Raw genomic sequence first — 18,319 nt, 5'->3', positions numbered from 1 at the left:
ATAAAATACAAAAAGCTGTACAGAAAGTCATGCAAGTTCATTTTAAAAGTGCGGAAGGTTCCCCTTTTCATGGTGCAGTTCCAACAGCTCCAGCACTTTATCACACACACACACAGAAACACGACGACCTAGGCGTTTGTGCGGAAGTTTGTTGCATCTGTAGCTGGCCTTCACCGAAAAAAGTTGCTGTACGGACTACAAAACAGCGGCTGGCCGAGTCATGCGACCTCCCTGCCATCTCCGCTTTGGTGCCGTTATCCTAGAAAGTTGTATCGGCCTCGGTATTTCGGCTGTATGTACAAATCGTTGGTCAGACTAAGCACGGCCAAGGTCTGGAGCGGCAACGAGTGCTTAACATGGCAGGTGACATCACTGTCGCGACACTGTGCTACCTATAGCGGCTTCTTTCCTACTGCATGGTACACTACGATGTCAAGTTCGTTCCAAAGTTCTGACGTCACATGTGTGTCACCATTCGTCCCCTCACACACCCGCAACGAACACACATTTCTCGCATCTACAGCTCCGTGCTGTATCAGACATGTGGGTACCATCCCATTCGTATTCCCGAGGCGTTAAAACATTCACCATTCACCTCGCGTTCGGTGCACATTCACTCGTCAAAACTTCAAACACCTAGAGCGTGCACAACGAACCCATATTTCCGTCCAACCACTCCGCTAGTAGTTCTGCCTTCGGCAATGCCACAAACTGCGTCAGTCCCTTACGCCACACTCATAAAGCTACATCGATCATCCTTCACTAGCACTTCTTTCGCTTCACCTTCTTCGTTTTCTTCACCGGCTTCACCTTGCGCCTGGTCCTGCGTTCTGGTGAACCGCTCGTCGAGGAAGTGGAAGAAGACGTGTCACTAGGCGACTTTCTCTTCGACCTCGTTTTCGTTGAAGACTTGGCACCGGCCGACCCCTTCCGTCCCTTCTTGCTGTCCGTAGCGCGTTTCTTCTTCGAAGGCTTCCTTGACGCAGCTGAGCCTGCGCTGCGTTTACTGGAGCGGTCTCTGTTCGCGGCTGTGCTCTGGCGCGTCCTTTTTTTCTTCTTGGCTCTGGTGCGCTTCGCTGGCGGGGAGTCGCTTGACGTGGACGACTCGCTGTCCTCCTCCTCGGTGGCTGATTCGACGCGACGTCTCGACGACTTGCGGGCGTCTGTCCTGTGTACGACGAGCACGCTTTGTGTATCCACAGAATGTTGTAGTACACGTACTGCGAGCTAATATCTTCTAAATTGAGGCGTGCTGCGCCTACGCTATAGGGAAATGTTGACTTGTGATCGTTTTTACACCGATCGATAAGTAACACCGGAGTTATTAAAGGTAGCATTCAATGCCTATAGCACAAAGATAAAGTGCGCACAGGTACACAACGAACACTGCTTAGTAAGGTTAGTCAAGTTGTCAGTTAGTCAAGGAAACTAATAGTTACCTTGACTAAGGCCGTATAAGCCGCGGATACCATCATCATCAGTCTATTTTTATGTACGCTGCAGGACGAAGGCCTCTTACAATTGCCCTTTCTGGCGCTGATTCCAACTTGCACCTGCAAATTTCCGAACTTCATCACCCCACCTAGTTCTCTGCCGTCCTCTATTGCGCTTACATTCTCTTGGTACTCATTCTATAGCTCTAATGGTCACAACGGTTATCCATCCTACGCATTACATGGCCTGCCCAGCTCCGTTTTTCTCTTAATGTCAATTAGAATATCGGCGATCCCCGTTTGTTCTTTGATCCACACCGTTCTCTTCCTGTCTCTTAACGTTAGGCCTAACATTTTCCGTTCCATCGCTCTTTGTGCGGTCCTCAACTTGTTCTCGCGCTTCTTTGTTAACCTCCAAGTTTCTGCCTCATATGTTAGCACCGGTAGAATGCAATGATTGTACACTGTTCTTTTCAGCGACAGTGGTAAGCTCCCAGGATTTTGCAGCGCCTGCCGTATGCCCTCCTACTCAATTTTACTCTTCTGTAAGTTTCCTTCTCATGATCAGGGTCCGTTGTGAGTAACTGATATAGATAATAGCCGCGGATATAGTATGTACATATTATGGAGTCAGCTACCGCGAGGCGGGCAATTGGAGATCGCTCGGAGAGGCTCGGAGTGGACATAAAATGTGGTGACGATGATGACGCCTGGGATGATTGCGATGATTTTGTGCTTGTTCTATTCCCACGCACACTTTCATCTTTGTGCTTTACTGAAAAGGCTCGATTCAAATAGGCGCCATCCTCCCCGTCCTGTCACCCTGTCAGGACAAAGCGTTTCATCGCCGATTTCTTTTTACAAAAAAGCCACGCCAGCGACGCTGGACGATGCTCTGAACGTATAGCCGACGTCACGTTTTTGAAGATAAACCGGCGAGGATAGACAGACGTCGGGGCCGTAATGATGACGGAATGGGGTGGCTGATGGCTCTGTGATTCAAGCCTTTGATCTGATTTAGAAAGCCATCAAACGCCCAGTTTCGTCGCCATCACGACACCGGGTGTCTGCCATCGGTCAGCGTTTCCTCACCGGCTTATCTTAAGAAATGGGACGCCAGCGCGTTAAGTCGATGCATTGGTTAAGTTCATCGGTCAACGTTGCCGGCGTGCCATTTTTGATGATTTACCGGTGAGGAAACGCTGCCTTGACGGACGCCGGTGCTGTGATGGTGACGGGGCGGGGACGGCGTTGTGAATGGAGCCTTACACAGCACAGCTATGATGCCGTAGCCACTAGCGTCGTTAGTACGCTAACCGGCAATTTCCTAAGACCCGTATTCTGAATAACGTGGATTGGGAGTGAATCACGTGAATAACGTGCTTGAGCCTGTTGGTAATCCATAGTAACAAGTTCTTTTAGTGCAGAAATTAAAACACAGGACTGAAAGGACTGTGCCTGGATCATTCCTTTCAGTTTTCAGTCATGTGCTTTGCTTTGTGCGCTAAAAGAAGTTACTGTGGACTGGGAGGTCGCGTGAGGAAATGTTACGAGCGTTCGTGTCTTATGCCCGCTTGTAGTGAGGTCTGGTATCATGCGTAGCGTCGTTCGAAGCAAGCGTCTGCGCAAAATTTCCGACTTGGCGGAAACGAGCCTCACATTACCAGAATTTGTTATCAAATTCTTATTAGTCCTTCAGGGTTATAGAAACTTTCAACTGCAGTTAGGAATCATCATTTCCATTCAGTACTTGCTCCCAACATATAAAAAGGAAGCTTTTGTAATATTTTGCGATCACTAATGAGTGTTAGGTAACATTTTAGCACGCTTTCTACTTATTCCCCATGGAGGTATACTAAACATGAAGTCACCGCTCTTCATTATGCAGGCCACTGAATCCCCGCGAACTCCAGATGCTATCCTTGACCCGTTATTTATATTGGTCATGCGTGACACCCTTCACTGTACAGACTCTTAGAATTCAGCTTAAATTCAGCTTGGCGAACAAGAGTCTTGGCGTTTCCTAGTGTTTGTCTAAAATTAGTGCTGCATTGATAAAAAAACTGTCACGTTCAAATTAATTCATTATAGAAGGCACTGGACGAAGCAAGTTCCGATTGTCCCGTCATACTGACAAAAGCAAATGGTCGCCAACTAAAATAGACTTGTCCAACCTAGAAAGCAGAGAGCTCCCGTCCTCATTTACAAGCGGACCTTCCTTACACTGCCATATAGAGCTGTGAACACTCGTTATAAGTAACGTACCCGAAAATGGCCCTCAAATTCAAACTCAACACGCCCTTTGTAGCGTATGTATAAAACATTGTGCCCAGCGCGCGGGTGAGGCCTGGGCGCGATTGACAGCAGCCGCCGCCGACGGACCTCCCAGACGACGCGCGCAACTCTGGCGCCATCTCACAGCCGCCGCACTACGCTGTTCTTTTCACGCTTTAGCCAAACCCTCCTCCGCTTTCCGCCTCGTGGTTCCGCTGCACCCTCCTCTCCGCTTTCCTCCTCGCGTCTTTCATCCCCTGCTGCGCTCCGCGTTCGCTTTCGCTACAAGTGACAACGCCAACGCCGACGTTCGCCTAAGGAACGGGCGCCTAAGAACTGCACTCTAAAAACTTGGCTTTTAGGAGTAGTAGTTCGTAAGGACCCATTGCTAATGGCCCGCTGCCTCCGCTAATACGTGTAGGATTCAAATTTGCTGGAATTTTCTCGCCCGAACAATTCTAGCATTAGGAGTCTTTTGTGAATACCGGCCGTGCACTTTTGGTACTGGGCCATGCATTTACAAATTGACCTTAGTTCATGACATCTAATCTAATCGGGAATATAGCTGAAAGCAATAAAAAATCGGCACCACTTACTTTCGTGACATCCTAGCATCTTCCAATTTCGTCTTCTTGTGAAGTGACCGCTTTCGATTCTTCACAAGCTTTTTCTTGGGCTTCTTTACTATCTCGTAGTAGGTGCTTGACTCAGTACAACAAGATTCCTCACCAGAGTCTTCTGTTTGCGTTGACTCTCTTTGCGGCGATTCCCGTTTCTTCCTTATTTGCATACCCCTGCGTGGTTTCCTTGTTACAAACTTCTCTGACTCTTCATGATTGATACAGGGGCTGTTAGAACTTGGATGCTCTTGCTCTGCACATTGTTCGCAAGATTTTTCGCCGTCAGAACTCTCAGTTGTGCAGCTCTCTTTATCAGTGGTGGATCTCGATGGTTGCTGATTCGCGTCTGTCCCCATGTTTCGGGATTCTTCGCTCCGAACTGGTGCCGAGGAGCCTGTCGTGTCGTTTTCAGAGGCTTCAGTTTCAACTATCGTCGAGGTTGAACCGACGTCAGCAGGCGCCTTGCTTTCCGGTTCTTGTGTGGCAGCCTGTCCCACAGTACGATTTTCGTCAACCTGTTCTTTATGCGGCGCTTTCTTGCTTCCGTGAGACAATCTAAAAAACCGAAGGTTGGCAAAGTTTATTACAGGCTTCTTTATAGTCTTCCAGTCCTTGACAGCTACAACCCTGGCCTTCCCTTTCCCCGCTTTGTGTTCCAAAGGTTGTGGGTCTTCTGTTAGGCCACATATCGTTTCTTTAGTGGAAGGGGAGTGGATGGCTTTAGGCGAGGACGAGAACTTATTTTCTTTAGCCCTTATCTCTCCTGCAGGAGCATATTCCGCCTCCACTGGCCTTAGATTTAGGTTCTCAAATGCGGGATCTTGTGGTTCATCCAGAACTTCAGAATTCGCGTCGATTGCATTGCGGCCTTTTGTGAAGGTACGACCATACACTTCTAAAGCTGACAAGCAGTCAGCCTTGGCAGAATTCTGCGCCGAAGACAGTGGTTTCGAAACTTCTGTCCCGCTGTCATCTGTTGCCGTGAAAGCGTGCTCGGTAGACTCTCTTTCTTTCATCTCCGGAGTTGAACTATCTTTCCGTGTCGGTGTTCCTTCGGCTTCGATCTCTAGTAAACGAGACCATTTAGAGTCGTCCCTTCATGACATTTTGTTCGGGTTCACCTTCTGAGGCCTGCGAAGGCTTCGGCGCTTTCTTTTCTTCCTCGTTGTTTTGGGCTTTCTTCGAAGCCTCTGAGTCGCGCGTACTGCCCGACCGGTGCCCACGGTCCCCGCTATGTTGGCTGCGGCCACGGCTGTGCCTCGACGGAGAGTGACTCCGGGACCTGGATACACTTCGGTGCTTTGCGGCACCTTGTGACCTGTCAGTGTCACTGTCACTGCTGCACGAGCAGCTACGCGACCGGCTGCACGACCGGCTGCACGACCGGCTGTAGGACCTGCTACAAGACCGCGAGCAGCTGCGGCTGTAGCGGCTTCTCGACCGTGACCTGGACGCCCTCCGTCGAGGTGACCTGGAACGCGACCTGCTGAGTGACTCCGAGCGGTACCTTCGAGAGTGCTGCCGAGACGTCGAGCGTGACCGTGAACGTGACCTATAGTGGGAAGTCGAGCATTGGCTGCTGCTGCTACAGGAGTCGGAGCTGTAGGACCTCCTGCGGCTGCGGCTGCGACTTCGGCTACGGCCACTGCTGCTGCTAGACCTCGACGACCTTGGAGAGTAGCTGTGCGCCCTGGTCGAGGCCAGGTCGAGGCGCGAAGTCGACTGCTTCGACTGCTGCTGTGAAGCTTCGAGGCGCGACCAGTCGCCCGGTACCTGCGACTTCTCCAGGCTGGCAGCGAGCTCGGCGATTTTTCGGCGCATGTCCAGTATGGCGTTGTGTAGCCGGCCACTCGAGTGGTTGGCGATGCGCTGCTCGTTGTCGTCGAGGCCGATGCAGAGCTGGCACTCCTCGCAGATGTTCTGCTTCTGCTCCTTGACTGGTTCGTTGGGTTTGCGGTCCAGCATCCTGGGTGGTAAAAAGGGGGTGCGCCGAGGGCAGGACCGAGGGGTACCGCTTATTTACTGAACATGTTTGGCATGATGGTGCGCTTGCGTTTCATTTTTCGATCCCTACACACAATTTGGATGGAAAAGGGTGGCTGTTCAGAGCCTGTCTACTCATAGGTTTAGTGTTTTCAGTGGAAAATTGGCTTGAGCTGTTTGAGTAAATTATCCTGCCGCGATACCTAGAATGCTATTGCACAGGAACACTCCACCAAGAAATTCCCTCACCAGCTCACCACGACGCCATGGATTTTGACGCCGTTTGTTCGGACTTGGTTAAATTTGAACGGTAATGGTGGACCGTATTGTATTCTAAAAGAGCCTAAGGCTGAACTCGGGAAGTTTACAAAAATTTTCACTCAACCACAACGGCCAATATGCGATAGAATACTTTGCAAACCGTGACGTCACACTGTCTTACTGGCCCAGGGGCTCCAACGCAAAATTTGAAAACGAAGATTATTCTTTGCATTGTTCTTTAACAAGTAACCTGTCGTTGAGTTCTTATAGAAAAATTTATCACTATGAACTGATTCAGTGTTTCTCTATAGTGTTACATTAAAGACGATGTTAAAGATGCTTGTGGCCGGTGTCACTGGATGACGACGAGGGAAATGAATTTACTCTAACAAGGTATAAACGCATCATGCGCCGTGTTAAGGTCGACTTTCTGGAACAAGTCTGAGATTCGGGACGTGAGCCATGTCTAAGAAGGAGTAACGTATTATTATTTGGGAAGGTCGAAGCACTTTATTCTCCTAGTAAGGTATGCTGCAATGCTCTCTGATGGGTACACTGGCTTGTGATCAGATCAATGCAATACAATGCCATGGGTCTTTGCACAGGAACAAAGGTTGGCATTTGCTGGAAGCCCTTATCGTCACTGGTTCGTATACCTTTACTCCTACCCTATTACTTTAGCCCTACAACGGCAATCTTGATAGTACATATTTCTAAACTCTTTTTGCAAGTCCTCTAGAATGTCCTAGTTTTTATTCAGTAGATGTTATCCGCATTACATACTTGACTCATATGCTTCGATCTCACTATCGCTGTCATCGGTAAGCTATTGCTTTCTAACAATGAAGCGAGCTCCGAGTAACCAAAAGGACACCTTTGTCCTTCAATTTGCCCAAGGCGTTGTCAGGGCGTTAGACCTCTGCATGCCACTAAACTAGCAGCCAGTAGCTAACAGCGTCTGGCAACATTGACTAGCATCTAGCGGCGTCTGTGATATGTATGCTGCCCTGACAAAGACGAGTCTCCTTTCAGAACTTTGTCAGAAACGTTAGCTCCAACGACATTCCTTGTTCAACTAATACTCACAACTTCAAGCCTAATTTTCCTGTGTACATCTGTCTAGTTTGCATTAGCCTCTAACTAGGTATTGATAGCTTTGGGCGCAGCCGTTTCATTTGGTACATTGCAGCAGGCATTCATTAAAAGGACAAAGAGCAAGGACAGGCTATCCCGTGTGGTTAATTTCACCGCAAACACCTCCATGCAATTTTAGAACGCACACACACACAAGGTGGTCAGTGACGAGGAATGGAGAAGTGAAGGAGGAAACAACCACTGCAAACAAACCCCATAAAACTGCCTCTACTTACAGTCTTCGGCAAGAAATGGGTATCATGCAACGCTGAGAGATGTACTTACTCAGTAATTCAAGTTTTCTCGGTAAAAGAAACCTGAGATTAATTCTTGCAGTGAGATCGCTTTATAAGAAGCAGTCACTTAGTGGCATCAACAGAAAATTAAGGTTCTCAGACAAACCCCGAAGCGCACAGGGGATATTTCGTGAAATGTACTTACCGAGGTCCTCAGCAGTGGCCTATACGTGACAAGACCAATGCGTTTTTTACAGTCATGCAATCGTAAGCAAGTTCCTCAGAAGGTATACAGTGAACAAAGAGCTAAATATAACTTGTGGAATGTCACCGATGCCGATACTCTGGCCAGAGGCTGGCTTTTCTTTCACTGCTGCTCTCAGTCACTCGATACAAACAGTAAACGCAAATCCTGCAGTCATCTTCAAATGCATCACACTTGAAATTGGGTAATGTTCTTTGGCATGTTTTATTCGTCCTGACGTGTCATCTATCGAGCAACTCTTGCGTGCCTTGCTGCTTAAATTAAAGGAGGTCTAGGAATTTATAGGCACCTTGAGCACCTTATCCATCATTCGCCATGCTCTGTACATCACAATAATCAAAACGTGTCTAATTGCACCGAATACGAACAAAGCTAAAAGGTAACATTTGATTGTAATACACTTTTCTGTCAAACGGGGAAAAGTATGACAATTGCATGTCTTTTGTTCCCAAGCCAATTTTTATAGGACTGACAAATGAAAAGAACTTTACTTATCCTAACGAGGCATAACGTATTGGGTTCGCAGGCGCGCTTTTAATTACAGATGAAAGTGTGAAAGCATAATGGGGGGGGGGGGGGAGAGGGGGAGGTGGTGTCTTCAAGAGTAGCAGTCACCAGTCCTCAAATTGGATATGCCATCATATATGCCGCCATATCATATATGCCGACATATCCTCATATGTGGATATGCCGCATTTGATGGCGTGCCATCAGTCAAATGCCATCACAGTTACACTTCGTGACTTTCTTGTGAATCACTTGCGAACATATGGACGAACACAACTGGCTCTAGCTACAAGATGAAGGTGAAATCAATATGATGTGGCAACCATAGACTATAAGCGCAGCAACTTCTTTACGACCACATATTTTCACATTTTATACGTGCACCAGCGCTTGTCGCTTCAAATAATGGCCATAGCTGCATGTTTTCGGATATATTGCCTATTTTTAATGCTGAACGTTGTCATGAATCGGAGTAAACATTTTGCAAGGGAAAACCACATTTAACAGTGACACCTTGCGTCAAAATTGACTGCCAGCGTTATAGGCGCACTGCCATTGCCCCATCAAATAACACCATTGCAATACTTCACAAGAGACGATAAATAACAAAAACATCCAAGCCCTCGCGGAAGTCACCAATTTTGAGGGTTAAAAACGTAATTAACCCATACAGCGTTAACTTTTTTTTCACCTTTATAAAAATTGCAGTGATTAACGATTCACTGAATACTCTGATTTTAGGCGTGTCATTGGCCGCCGCGGCCGTATTTCGTCAAAGCCACTATACGGCACCACGGCGGGTTCCGCATTGCGTGCGTCCATTTCACGTCGCTTGATTTCCCTTGCTGCGCAACCAGGTCTTCACAGGGTCACACATGTCTGCTTATACGTAAAGCCCACACTCCAGGGAACGTAAATCAACCACTATTTCAGCGTGAACACCGCGAAAGTTAAAATTTGGAGGACGCTTAAGCTTCGCCTTTAAGAGTGGAACGCGATAGCATTTAAAGATCCCTGGCTGCTTATCAGGCTTCCCGGCAACTGCAGCTTTCTTTTATCTCCAACTTCGCCTCCGCATGCGGATGCCGAGGAGGCGAGCGCCATCTGGATGGTGTTTTTGCAGGGAACAAACCGCGGCGCGCCGCTGTATGAATGGTAGAAACGCTGGAAAAGGGGCTTGTGCTTGAGTTTCCGCTGAGAGAGTTACGTTTTCTCGCATATTAAAATTACAGACCGACGCTATCCCGTCTGTAGGTTGGGGTGACGTCGCACGTTACGATTATTCTGACGCATTTTACCCTGAGAAATTTGATTAGTTAACCCGCGCCTTTGCGCCACGTGGAGGGCCTGCGTGGCCGGGGTGGTTCGTGATGATTTTCCTGGCCACTGACGCCGACGCCGAGACTGACACCGACGCCGGATTTTCTGCGACCCGGGGCGTTTAACGCTGTCGCTTTAAAACAAGCGCGCTGACGCTGCGCGGAGAAAAGAAAACTTCTGGGGTTTTGCGCGGCGCAGAGTGCAAGTTCGAAATACGCTTCATGTGATTGCGCGACACTGTGGCCCAGTGGCTGTGGCTACGGCTATGGATTTGTGCTAAAGAGCACTAGGTCGAACGGGCAGATTAGTCCCGACATCAACGGCTGCAGTCCAATGTAGCCGGAACACAAAGCCATTGGAATGCGTAGGTTTAGGTGCATGATAAGGACGCGCAAGGAGTCAGTTACTCCGAAGCTGTCGCCAGTGGCGTCCCTGTGCGGCTTTGAGAGTAAGCTCTGGCTCGCGGCCAACTGTGATTTCCCAATCCAAATGTATCCAAAATGCCGAAATGCTTTTATTGGACCACCGCTGGACTGACTTGAATGAAATTCATTGCTTTGAGAAAGGCAAATTCTAGTTACTGTAGAAACATGATTGTTTAGAGATCAGCGTTTTTTTTTTTTTACAGAAGTTGCCTAAATTTGGTACGTTTAAGAAAAATCTTAAAGCGCGAAGTTCACAAATCCGTAACTCTGCTTGAAAAAAAAAAACACCTATCGTAGTCCTGTATTATCACCATCATCATCACTTCATCAGCCTATATTTAAGTCCACTGCAGGACGTCAGAAAACTAGGAGGGGTGATGAAGTTAGGAAATTTGCAGGCGCAAGCTGGAATCCGCTAGCGCAAGACATGGGTATAATTAGAAATTGCAGGGAGAGGCCTTCGTCCTGCAGCCAGTTTCACAGCTCCGCATATTGGCCAGCGCAAGCATGCGGCGCACGCGGTGGTCGCGCGAACTAACGGCGCTGCGGTCGAGTCCGGCTACCGGTTGGCCGCGTCGGCTGCTGCTGCTGTAGCGGCGTGGCAGCTTGGCATTGCACGCATGTTCACTCGTCTACGTCGATTTATTGCTACACTGAAAAGTTATGCTGCTTTCGTAATTAGAGTTCATGATTTTCACTATGAGTGACAGCTTCGCAAGCGCAGTACGTAATCCTAAGGGCGACGTGCACGCTTCAATTTCAACGGCTATATGCTATACTACGAAGCTACTCCGACATCGATTGTGACTGGATGTGCCCGCCAGATAAGGTAGTGCATAATCGATAATATGGGAGCGGGAAAAAATAGGATAGCTAATGTAGGAAGCAGCAAAAAAAAAAGAGAACTACCGGACAGCACGAAAAAGCTTTAAAAATTTTTTATTTCGCTATCTGCAAATAGATAGTTCCCTTACATCCTATACAGAGTGTCCCAACTATCATGCACGAATATGTAAATATATGCAAATGCCTACATAAAGTGTTTTTCCCAGCGTTAAAGAAGCCCGAGAATAGACGCAAAATTGCCGCGCGACTGGCAGCTCGCGGCTATTTCGTGTATTCGCGGGCTTCTTTCACGCTCGGAAAAACACTTTTATGCAGCACGTATTGAGCAAAAGAAAGGTGTATCGTGAGTTTTTCGTGTTTCTCTACAACTTTATAATTTAAACATTTTATCCAATTAAATTTGAGAAGTTGAATAAAGTTCGGTGAAATTGCAGAAAATAAAGGCTACGGCGTCGCCGCTTCTAAAAAACAATGTACTGACTGAAGATAAGAAACCCAAAAAAGAATACTCTAGGGACTGAATTACAACCCATGCTACATACTTTTCAGGTGTCCATATAGTCATCACTATTCACTGATCAAAGAGGTAAAGAAAGAAGACACCACGAGGTCTGTCGTGACGACCATAACTACTCCATCATAGACCGATACTCGTTTTTCGACGATTGACAATGTTGCAAACAACCCGGCTTTTCAAACATGTCTTTCACCTTTTTTGCAGGTGGAGAAATATGCGGTGTAATTTGCACCGTGCACTCTTTCTTGATTTGTGTTTTGAGAGCTGTCCTGTTTCCTATACGAATAGCAACCAACTATAGCCCAACTGTCGACTCTGCCTGAATGTCCCGGAAAGCACTAGACCTAAAGAATCAACAAAACGGTTCAGGTTCAAGGGCCACAGACATTGACCTACGGACACAGCCAGGATACAGACTTTTCTATAGCTGGGAAAAACACATGTTGCAGAGGCAACACATGTGTCTCTATAGTTACTGGACAATCCTCGTAACATGGCTTAAAGTTAGCTGGGCTATTTAAGTGTCCGCAAACGAAGCCCGTATCATTGGTTAGAGATAATCGAGGAGTCACTAAAGATAAGAAAAGACGGGGAGGATTTATAACTGTGGAGGCTATTGATATATAGATATATATTTTTTATTACAAGTTACTATTTATTTACACCCAGTTCAGCTAAAACGAAATAAACGAATAAATACGGAACAATTCACTGTCGCTGAGCTGCGTAACCACATCCGTCCCTATAGTTCTTAGTGGCTCGTATTGTGGTGCTTGCACGTACAAATGTCGGACTACAATTCGGTGCGTTGCACATAGTTTTCTTAGCTTATGTACTTCATCGAGCAACTTGAAAAGAATCACGCAATGTGCTTTTAAATGGCTGCAGTGGCTAAACACGTACCACGCAAAATATGTTTTATGAGACTAATGGCATATTCAGGTGGTCTTTATAAGCGTCCATGCAGTGCTACAAAGGAAATTGAAAATAGCAACGAAGTAGTACTGTTAGCATAAGTAGGCTCCAATAGTGATAAAAAGGCAGGATAATCACTTGAATAGTCACTTATTGTCGTATTATATAGTTTAAAGTTGTGTTTCACCGCCTTTGTAGCACTTCCTGATCACTCTCGAACGAACACCCGAATATGTCGTTGATGTACGGCGGAAAAGCTGTTAGTTGCATATTAACTATGAACATGTCTAGTTCAACTCTACATATTAGGAGTATACATCGCTTAAAGAGGAGCTTGGTTTTCATTTTCAGATTTCTCACGACTGTAAAAATACGAGTACATGCACGTTCTCCATGCTGATATAAAGAACAGAATTTCGAGTGTAGTGCTTTCATTTGTGTGACTATGATCGATATATTGTATGTTCAACGCGTACGTTCTACTGATACGACTTGTACCAAGTTCATCGGCCGATTTGTTCTGAATGCCCGGGTTCTCGTCAGGTCAATGAAGCCGGACGGGTACCTTCGTGTTCCCTGCTCGTTTTCCCAGTTGACCAATCTGGCACAAAAAAGTCGCAGTTTCGGCCGAAAGGCGAATCATTCATTGCGACATAGCCAATTATTAGACAGCTATAAGTAGGTATAGTAGTTTTCCTCGGTCATGTAAACTTGTAAACATTCTCCAACTTAATTTACAAGCATGGTGTTACGCTTGCATAAGCAAACATGAACGCATCTCACTCGATGACCGCGGAAACTCGCTGTCAAAGCGCTGGAGTGAGTAAGCGCGACAGCAGCAGCGAGCGCATTGACGTTCGTGCTGCCTCTCACTTCAATGCGAACTAAGCGGCGAGAACACAGAGCACACGAAGCTATCAGCCCTCGGCGCACCTATACTCTTTCCCCATTGCATTTCGTTTTCAAGATAGCGGCCGCGCGGCCGCAATCAGCTGCGCCCTATACGCAGCCGCCGCCAAAGTTGAACGCTTGTTCCCCACGGTGCCATGCGCGCGATTGAAGACTGAGCGCATTATCCCTCCCTTGCGCGCGCGAGATTGAGCCACCATCCTCGGCCCACCTTCGCACGCATTCACTCGCACACACAGCATATGGGGCGCGGCCACGATGTTATCGCACCTGGACTTTATACGGAACATCACGGCAATGCTGACGCAAAAATGCGCCTGGTGTGACCATATGATTCCTATCGCACTAAAACGGCGGAATGTCTCGATGTGAACAGCAGAAAACATTCATAATCATACGCTGCGCGTGAGGAACCAACAAGAGTGACCGGCAATCGGCCTCCATCGGAAAGTATTGGCTGCGGCATGAGAGTACTGCATCTTACTGAGAACGATGCTTTAAGAAAAGACAGACTAACTGAAGGGTGCTATATCGCATCCTATACCAAGCCACTGCAACATGTGTCCCTAATGGGTGGTGTCCAAATCGCACCCCGCCCAACTGCTTTCTCGGAGTAACGGATGCCAATCTGAGAGGCCAAGCTTTTGTGTGCCGCAAGTGCCAGAAGCGATGGCAGGAGCCCGAAATACGTCATGGTCGCCATGTTTTAGACACCACCTTTGCAGACACGTAGACGGGTAGGCTTTTGCGCTTTATGATTTTGCGGTTTTGCGCGTCTGAAAACGAACTCTCGTCGATTGTGTTTACTTTCAGATGCTTTCAAGCTGCTTGACAAGCGGAGAGGTAGGAAATTTTGGGATGGGTGGTGGTTAGGGACGTTACAGTGATTTTACTGCAGAACCTGTTCGATGCTTGAAGCGGGCAACGCGTGACCCAACGTGACGAAAGCAGTCAACCCAACTCCGCATTTCTCACCTCTCGAGTCGGTTCCGGCGCCGCTTGAGCCGCTCGACCTCCTTGATGACAGCGAGTGCCTCTTGCACTTTACCCTTGTTCCCGAGTTCTTCGGCCTCGACGAGTTTCTTGTCCATCATGTCGCCATAGGACTTCAGCGTGGCCTCCTTGTCCCCATTGCGATTGCTGCGCGCGGTCGACTGGCACCGCGTCAGACGGCCCTTCTTGGCCCGGTCCAGGATTTCGCACGAGCGAATCACCTGCCACAATAAGTTTTTAAAAAAGTCTCAGTTTCGCCCGAAAGGCGAAGCTTCGATTGCGATAGAAAAGTTATTAGACAGCTATACATTGTAAGTATAATAAGCTTTATCAACGGTATTAACTTGTGAACATTCGCTTACTAACTAAAATAACAAGCATGGTGTCACGCGCGCACAGGCAATCGTGAACACATCTCACTCGATGACCGCAGACCCTCGCTGTCAAAACGCTGGCGGGAGGAAGGGCGCCTGCAGCAGCGAGTGAATTGACCTTCGTGCTGCGTCTCGCTTAAACGTGAACTAAGCGGCGAAAACACAGCGCACATGAAACCTTCAGCCCTCATGGCGCACCTAGGCTCTGTACCGACCGCAGATCGCTTTCAAGATAGGGCCTGCGCAGCCACGCTGAGCCGCGCCTTCGCAGCCGCCGCCGGGGTAGAACGACCATATAATTGGCCATTTAATGTTCATATAATTGTGATCGGAATAAAAGAACGATGACCCTGGGAAAGCAGAAGCCCTTCTGCAATGTAAACCTGGTACGAACGCCGGCATGAACCATAGGCCTGTAAAATAAGCAACACTCACTCAGACTTCAGTCACAAAGTATTGTTTTAGGTCTACGGCTCGCTTTAAATCGGCCAGTCGAAAACCAGGCGGAGCCAGGCCCGCTAATTCACCAAAAATCAGACTCAGGCAGTCTACTTGGACTTGCGGGCTCAAAATAGTCTAACTCAGCCTCACAAAAGTTCCGATACAGTACGTGGGACTCACTCAGACAGCGTGGTATTGTCCGAATCCACCGAGAGACTCACGCACTCTAAGAGTAGCTTTGGAACTACTCGACATTTACTCACACAGAGCAGCTATGATGGACTAGCGCCAAGCTCTGGAACCTATCTATAAGCCAGCACATAGCTGAAATAATTTAAATGAAAGCAATAAGCGAGCAGTCGGATAGAAAAGAGAAAGAAGAAACTTCGTTTCTCCGCTTGCGTGCAACCGGAAAGCGCAACCCACCAATAAATGAAGGTGAAGTGAACTGAAGAAGAAATCGAAGTAATTCTCCTCCTCGAATTCGAGCGCCTGCAGCGAGCGCCTGCAGCAGCGATCGGAGATCGTTGTTCGCAGCTCTCGTTCGGTTACGCCGCGCGCGACTGGCCTAGGCCGCGCCGACGTTGTCTTCCATGAGGCGTGGTCACAATTTTGGTGACGTCAGAATGACAACCGTCAGTCATTTTGATTACAAGCACATCGTCATCCGCTCGCTACGAGACCGGCTTCGCATGGCACGTCTGGTGGATTGTGTTGGATGCAAACGGCGGCTGCGACTACCTAATGGCACGTTCTGATCCAATCCGTAATCCAATTCGAGAAAATGGTGTTTGCAATGAGAGCTCCGGTTGTTGCTTTGGCGTTGCTCGAACAGGAAGCAGAGCGGCTGGAGGTGCGAAATGCGTTTGAAGAGATGGGAGAAGGCGAATTTCGGTGCCGCTTTCGTTTCTCGAAACGAACCGTGCGTTGGTTGTGCGGCGAACTCGGCCCCATCGTCGGATGTCAGCGAGCCAGTTGCTGTTGCCTATTGAAAAGCGCGCCACTGCTGCCGCTTTCTTTTTTTTCTCTCTCTCTCTCTTTTCCCCTGTGCGCGAGACCACCTAGCGACCACCCAGAGAAATCAATACTAATAAATTGTAGTAGTCATACTCATTACTACTTGAGAACGTTTTCAAGTTTGAGAATGAAAAAAATATTTGTATATTTAAGCCTTTTATTTATTAAACGGCGAGAAACATTTTGTTTCGTAGTATGTGGTCTCCAAGCAGACGATAAACGAGGCAACACAACGTCCGGGGAGTTCACCGCTTGCAGATTGGCTGCTCGCCCCCTCCCGTTGTCAGATTTTGCATGCTGCCACTTTGTGACGTTGCAGCAACTGAACAGAACGCGAAGGGAACAAAGATCTCCGATCGGGGCCCTGCTGCGTAGAAGAAACATCACCCTGGTAGCTACAGACGTCTCACAGTGTTGGCGTGTTGAAAAGCGTTGCCAGTGATATTGCAAGCGCCGCACCTGGTTGGTGCACGAGGGATACCGACTAGAAACCGTGGCCATTAGCGCCCAGTGAAATATTTAATGTTAGCTTGACCTTTGTGGCCAGGCAAACGGACAAGCAGCAATAACAGCAAGGTAGTATTTTATGCGTTCCGGTCCCGACCAGCCTTGGGCCGCCGAGCGAAACTGCAGAAGCAATAATAACAAAACCGATGTCTTTCTCAATCAGCTGAGCTCCAGACTGCGACGAAGCACACTAAAATTTACGCACTGGCAAGTCCGTGACATCTCTTCACGCGCTTTCTGCGATGAAAACAAAGTTGAAGAAGTGTACCAGATGAAAAGGAAAAATAGCACGAATGCTTCCGTGCGCAATCTTTACGGCTGGCATCAACGTTAGCAATTGTTCTCTGCGCACAGCTACCGTTATCCAGCACACCGCTTCCTGGCCGCGCATCAGCTGCCAACAGCGAAGCAATTCATCATTCATGAATACAAAGTAAAAAACGAAGTTCTCATTTCAAGAACAAGTGCGCCTTTTTAAGCCTTTTTGACATGCGTATAACCGTTCTGCATTACACGTTTCACTTGACATGTGTCAGATGTTTCACATTTCCCTGTCCTAGACGTAAAGTAACGCCTCGAAACGCGAATTGAGCTCATCTCTTGTCCCAAACCGCCTGTACTTTCGGGCCCGTGCGCGGCCGTTGTGAAAAGAGGCAGCTCACCTTCTGCAGGTAGGTGAGCACCGTGAGCTCGTAGAAGCGGTGCTGTCCGGGTCGGTACATCCTCGAGCTGTTCTCAAAGTCGGCCTTGAGCGCGTAGTTGTGTATCTTGGAACACGCGCCCATGGCCATCTTGGTGCCTGCGAGCGCGTCATGCGGGCACAGGCCCAGCAGGAAACAGCGGCACACCTTAGGGTCCGAGTAGTGGAGCGAGTTCTTGACCCCGTCCCAGCCGGTGCCCATGAGCTCATCGAGCTTCTGGCGCATATGGTCCTTCGCGGTCATGGCCATTCCGTGGGCCCGCGATGACGTGGAGGCGATGCGGGACGGCCGACGGGAGCCGACAGACTCGCCGAGCGGACCGGCTAAGGGGGGTTCAGACTGGCAGCCACGGAGGATGGTCGGCACGGTGTTCCAAGAGCCTACTGCTCGCTGGCCGCGAGACAGCGGTCGTCTTAGTGCGTGCAGCACGTCAGCCGGTGGGCTCACGCGCTCGGCCGCGAGCTACGCTCTCTTCTTCTTCGTACTGTTGCCGGCTTCGCACCAAATGGATAGGGGGAGAAAGTATTGTTGACGAAGAAGTGTTCGCGCGCGATTTAAGTTTCGATGGGCAAGTACTGCTGTTCTGTTGTTAGCTCGTGAAGCTTGTTAATGAAGTTTCTTTGATATCTGCTTGTTACCAG

General features: G+C 48.4%; 1 protein-coding gene across 2 annotated transcripts; it reads right to left on the bottom strand.

Annotated features, from left to right (window-relative positions):
- Positions 1-138: 138 nt before the first annotated feature.
- On the bottom strand, positions 139-18,080 carry LOC119465964 (putative RNA-binding protein Luc7-like 2). Of its 2 annotated transcripts, XM_049656858.1 has the most exons (4): positions 17,640-18,080; positions 14,621-14,859; positions 4,304-6,293; positions 139-1,168 (listed from the first exon to the last, which is right to left on the bottom strand). In XM_049656858.1, exons 1-3 carry the CDS (start codon positions 17,925-17,927, stop codon positions 5,411-5,413), a joined length of 1,410 nt encoding a protein of 469 aa, XP_049512815.1. In that variant the 5' UTR covers positions 17,928-18,080; the 3' UTR covers positions 139-1,168; positions 4,304-5,410. The 2 variants fall into 2 exon arrangements, with proteins under 2 accessions (XP_049512815.1, XP_037582379.2); XM_037726451.2 differs by lacking the exons at positions 14,621-14,859; positions 17,640-18,080 and having other exon boundaries at positions 4,304-5,396.
- Positions 18,081-18,319: the final 239 nt, after the last annotated feature.

The sequence above is a fragment of the Dermacentor silvarum genome, chromosome 10 (assembly GCF_013339745.2).
Source record: "Dermacentor silvarum isolate Dsil-2018 chromosome 10, BIME_Dsil_1.4, whole genome shotgun sequence".
Lineage (NCBI taxonomy): Eukaryota > Metazoa > Arthropoda > Arachnida > Ixodida > Ixodidae > Dermacentor > Dermacentor silvarum.
Note: the sequence above shows the minus strand (reverse complement) of the source record. Positions and strands in the feature narration are given on the sequence as shown.

What these genes read in the sequence shown, in the direction of transcription:
- LOC119465964 (XM_037726451.2), bottom strand. Translation starts at nt 5,343, where the DNA reads ATGAAAGAAAGAGAGTCTACCGAGCACGCTTTCACGGCAACAGATGAC. An exon ending in GATGCTAGGATGTCACGAAA is followed by an intron (nt 1,169 to 4,303) that starts GTAAGTGGTGCC and finishes CGTCGTACACAG; the next exon opens with GACAGACGCCCGCAAGTCGT.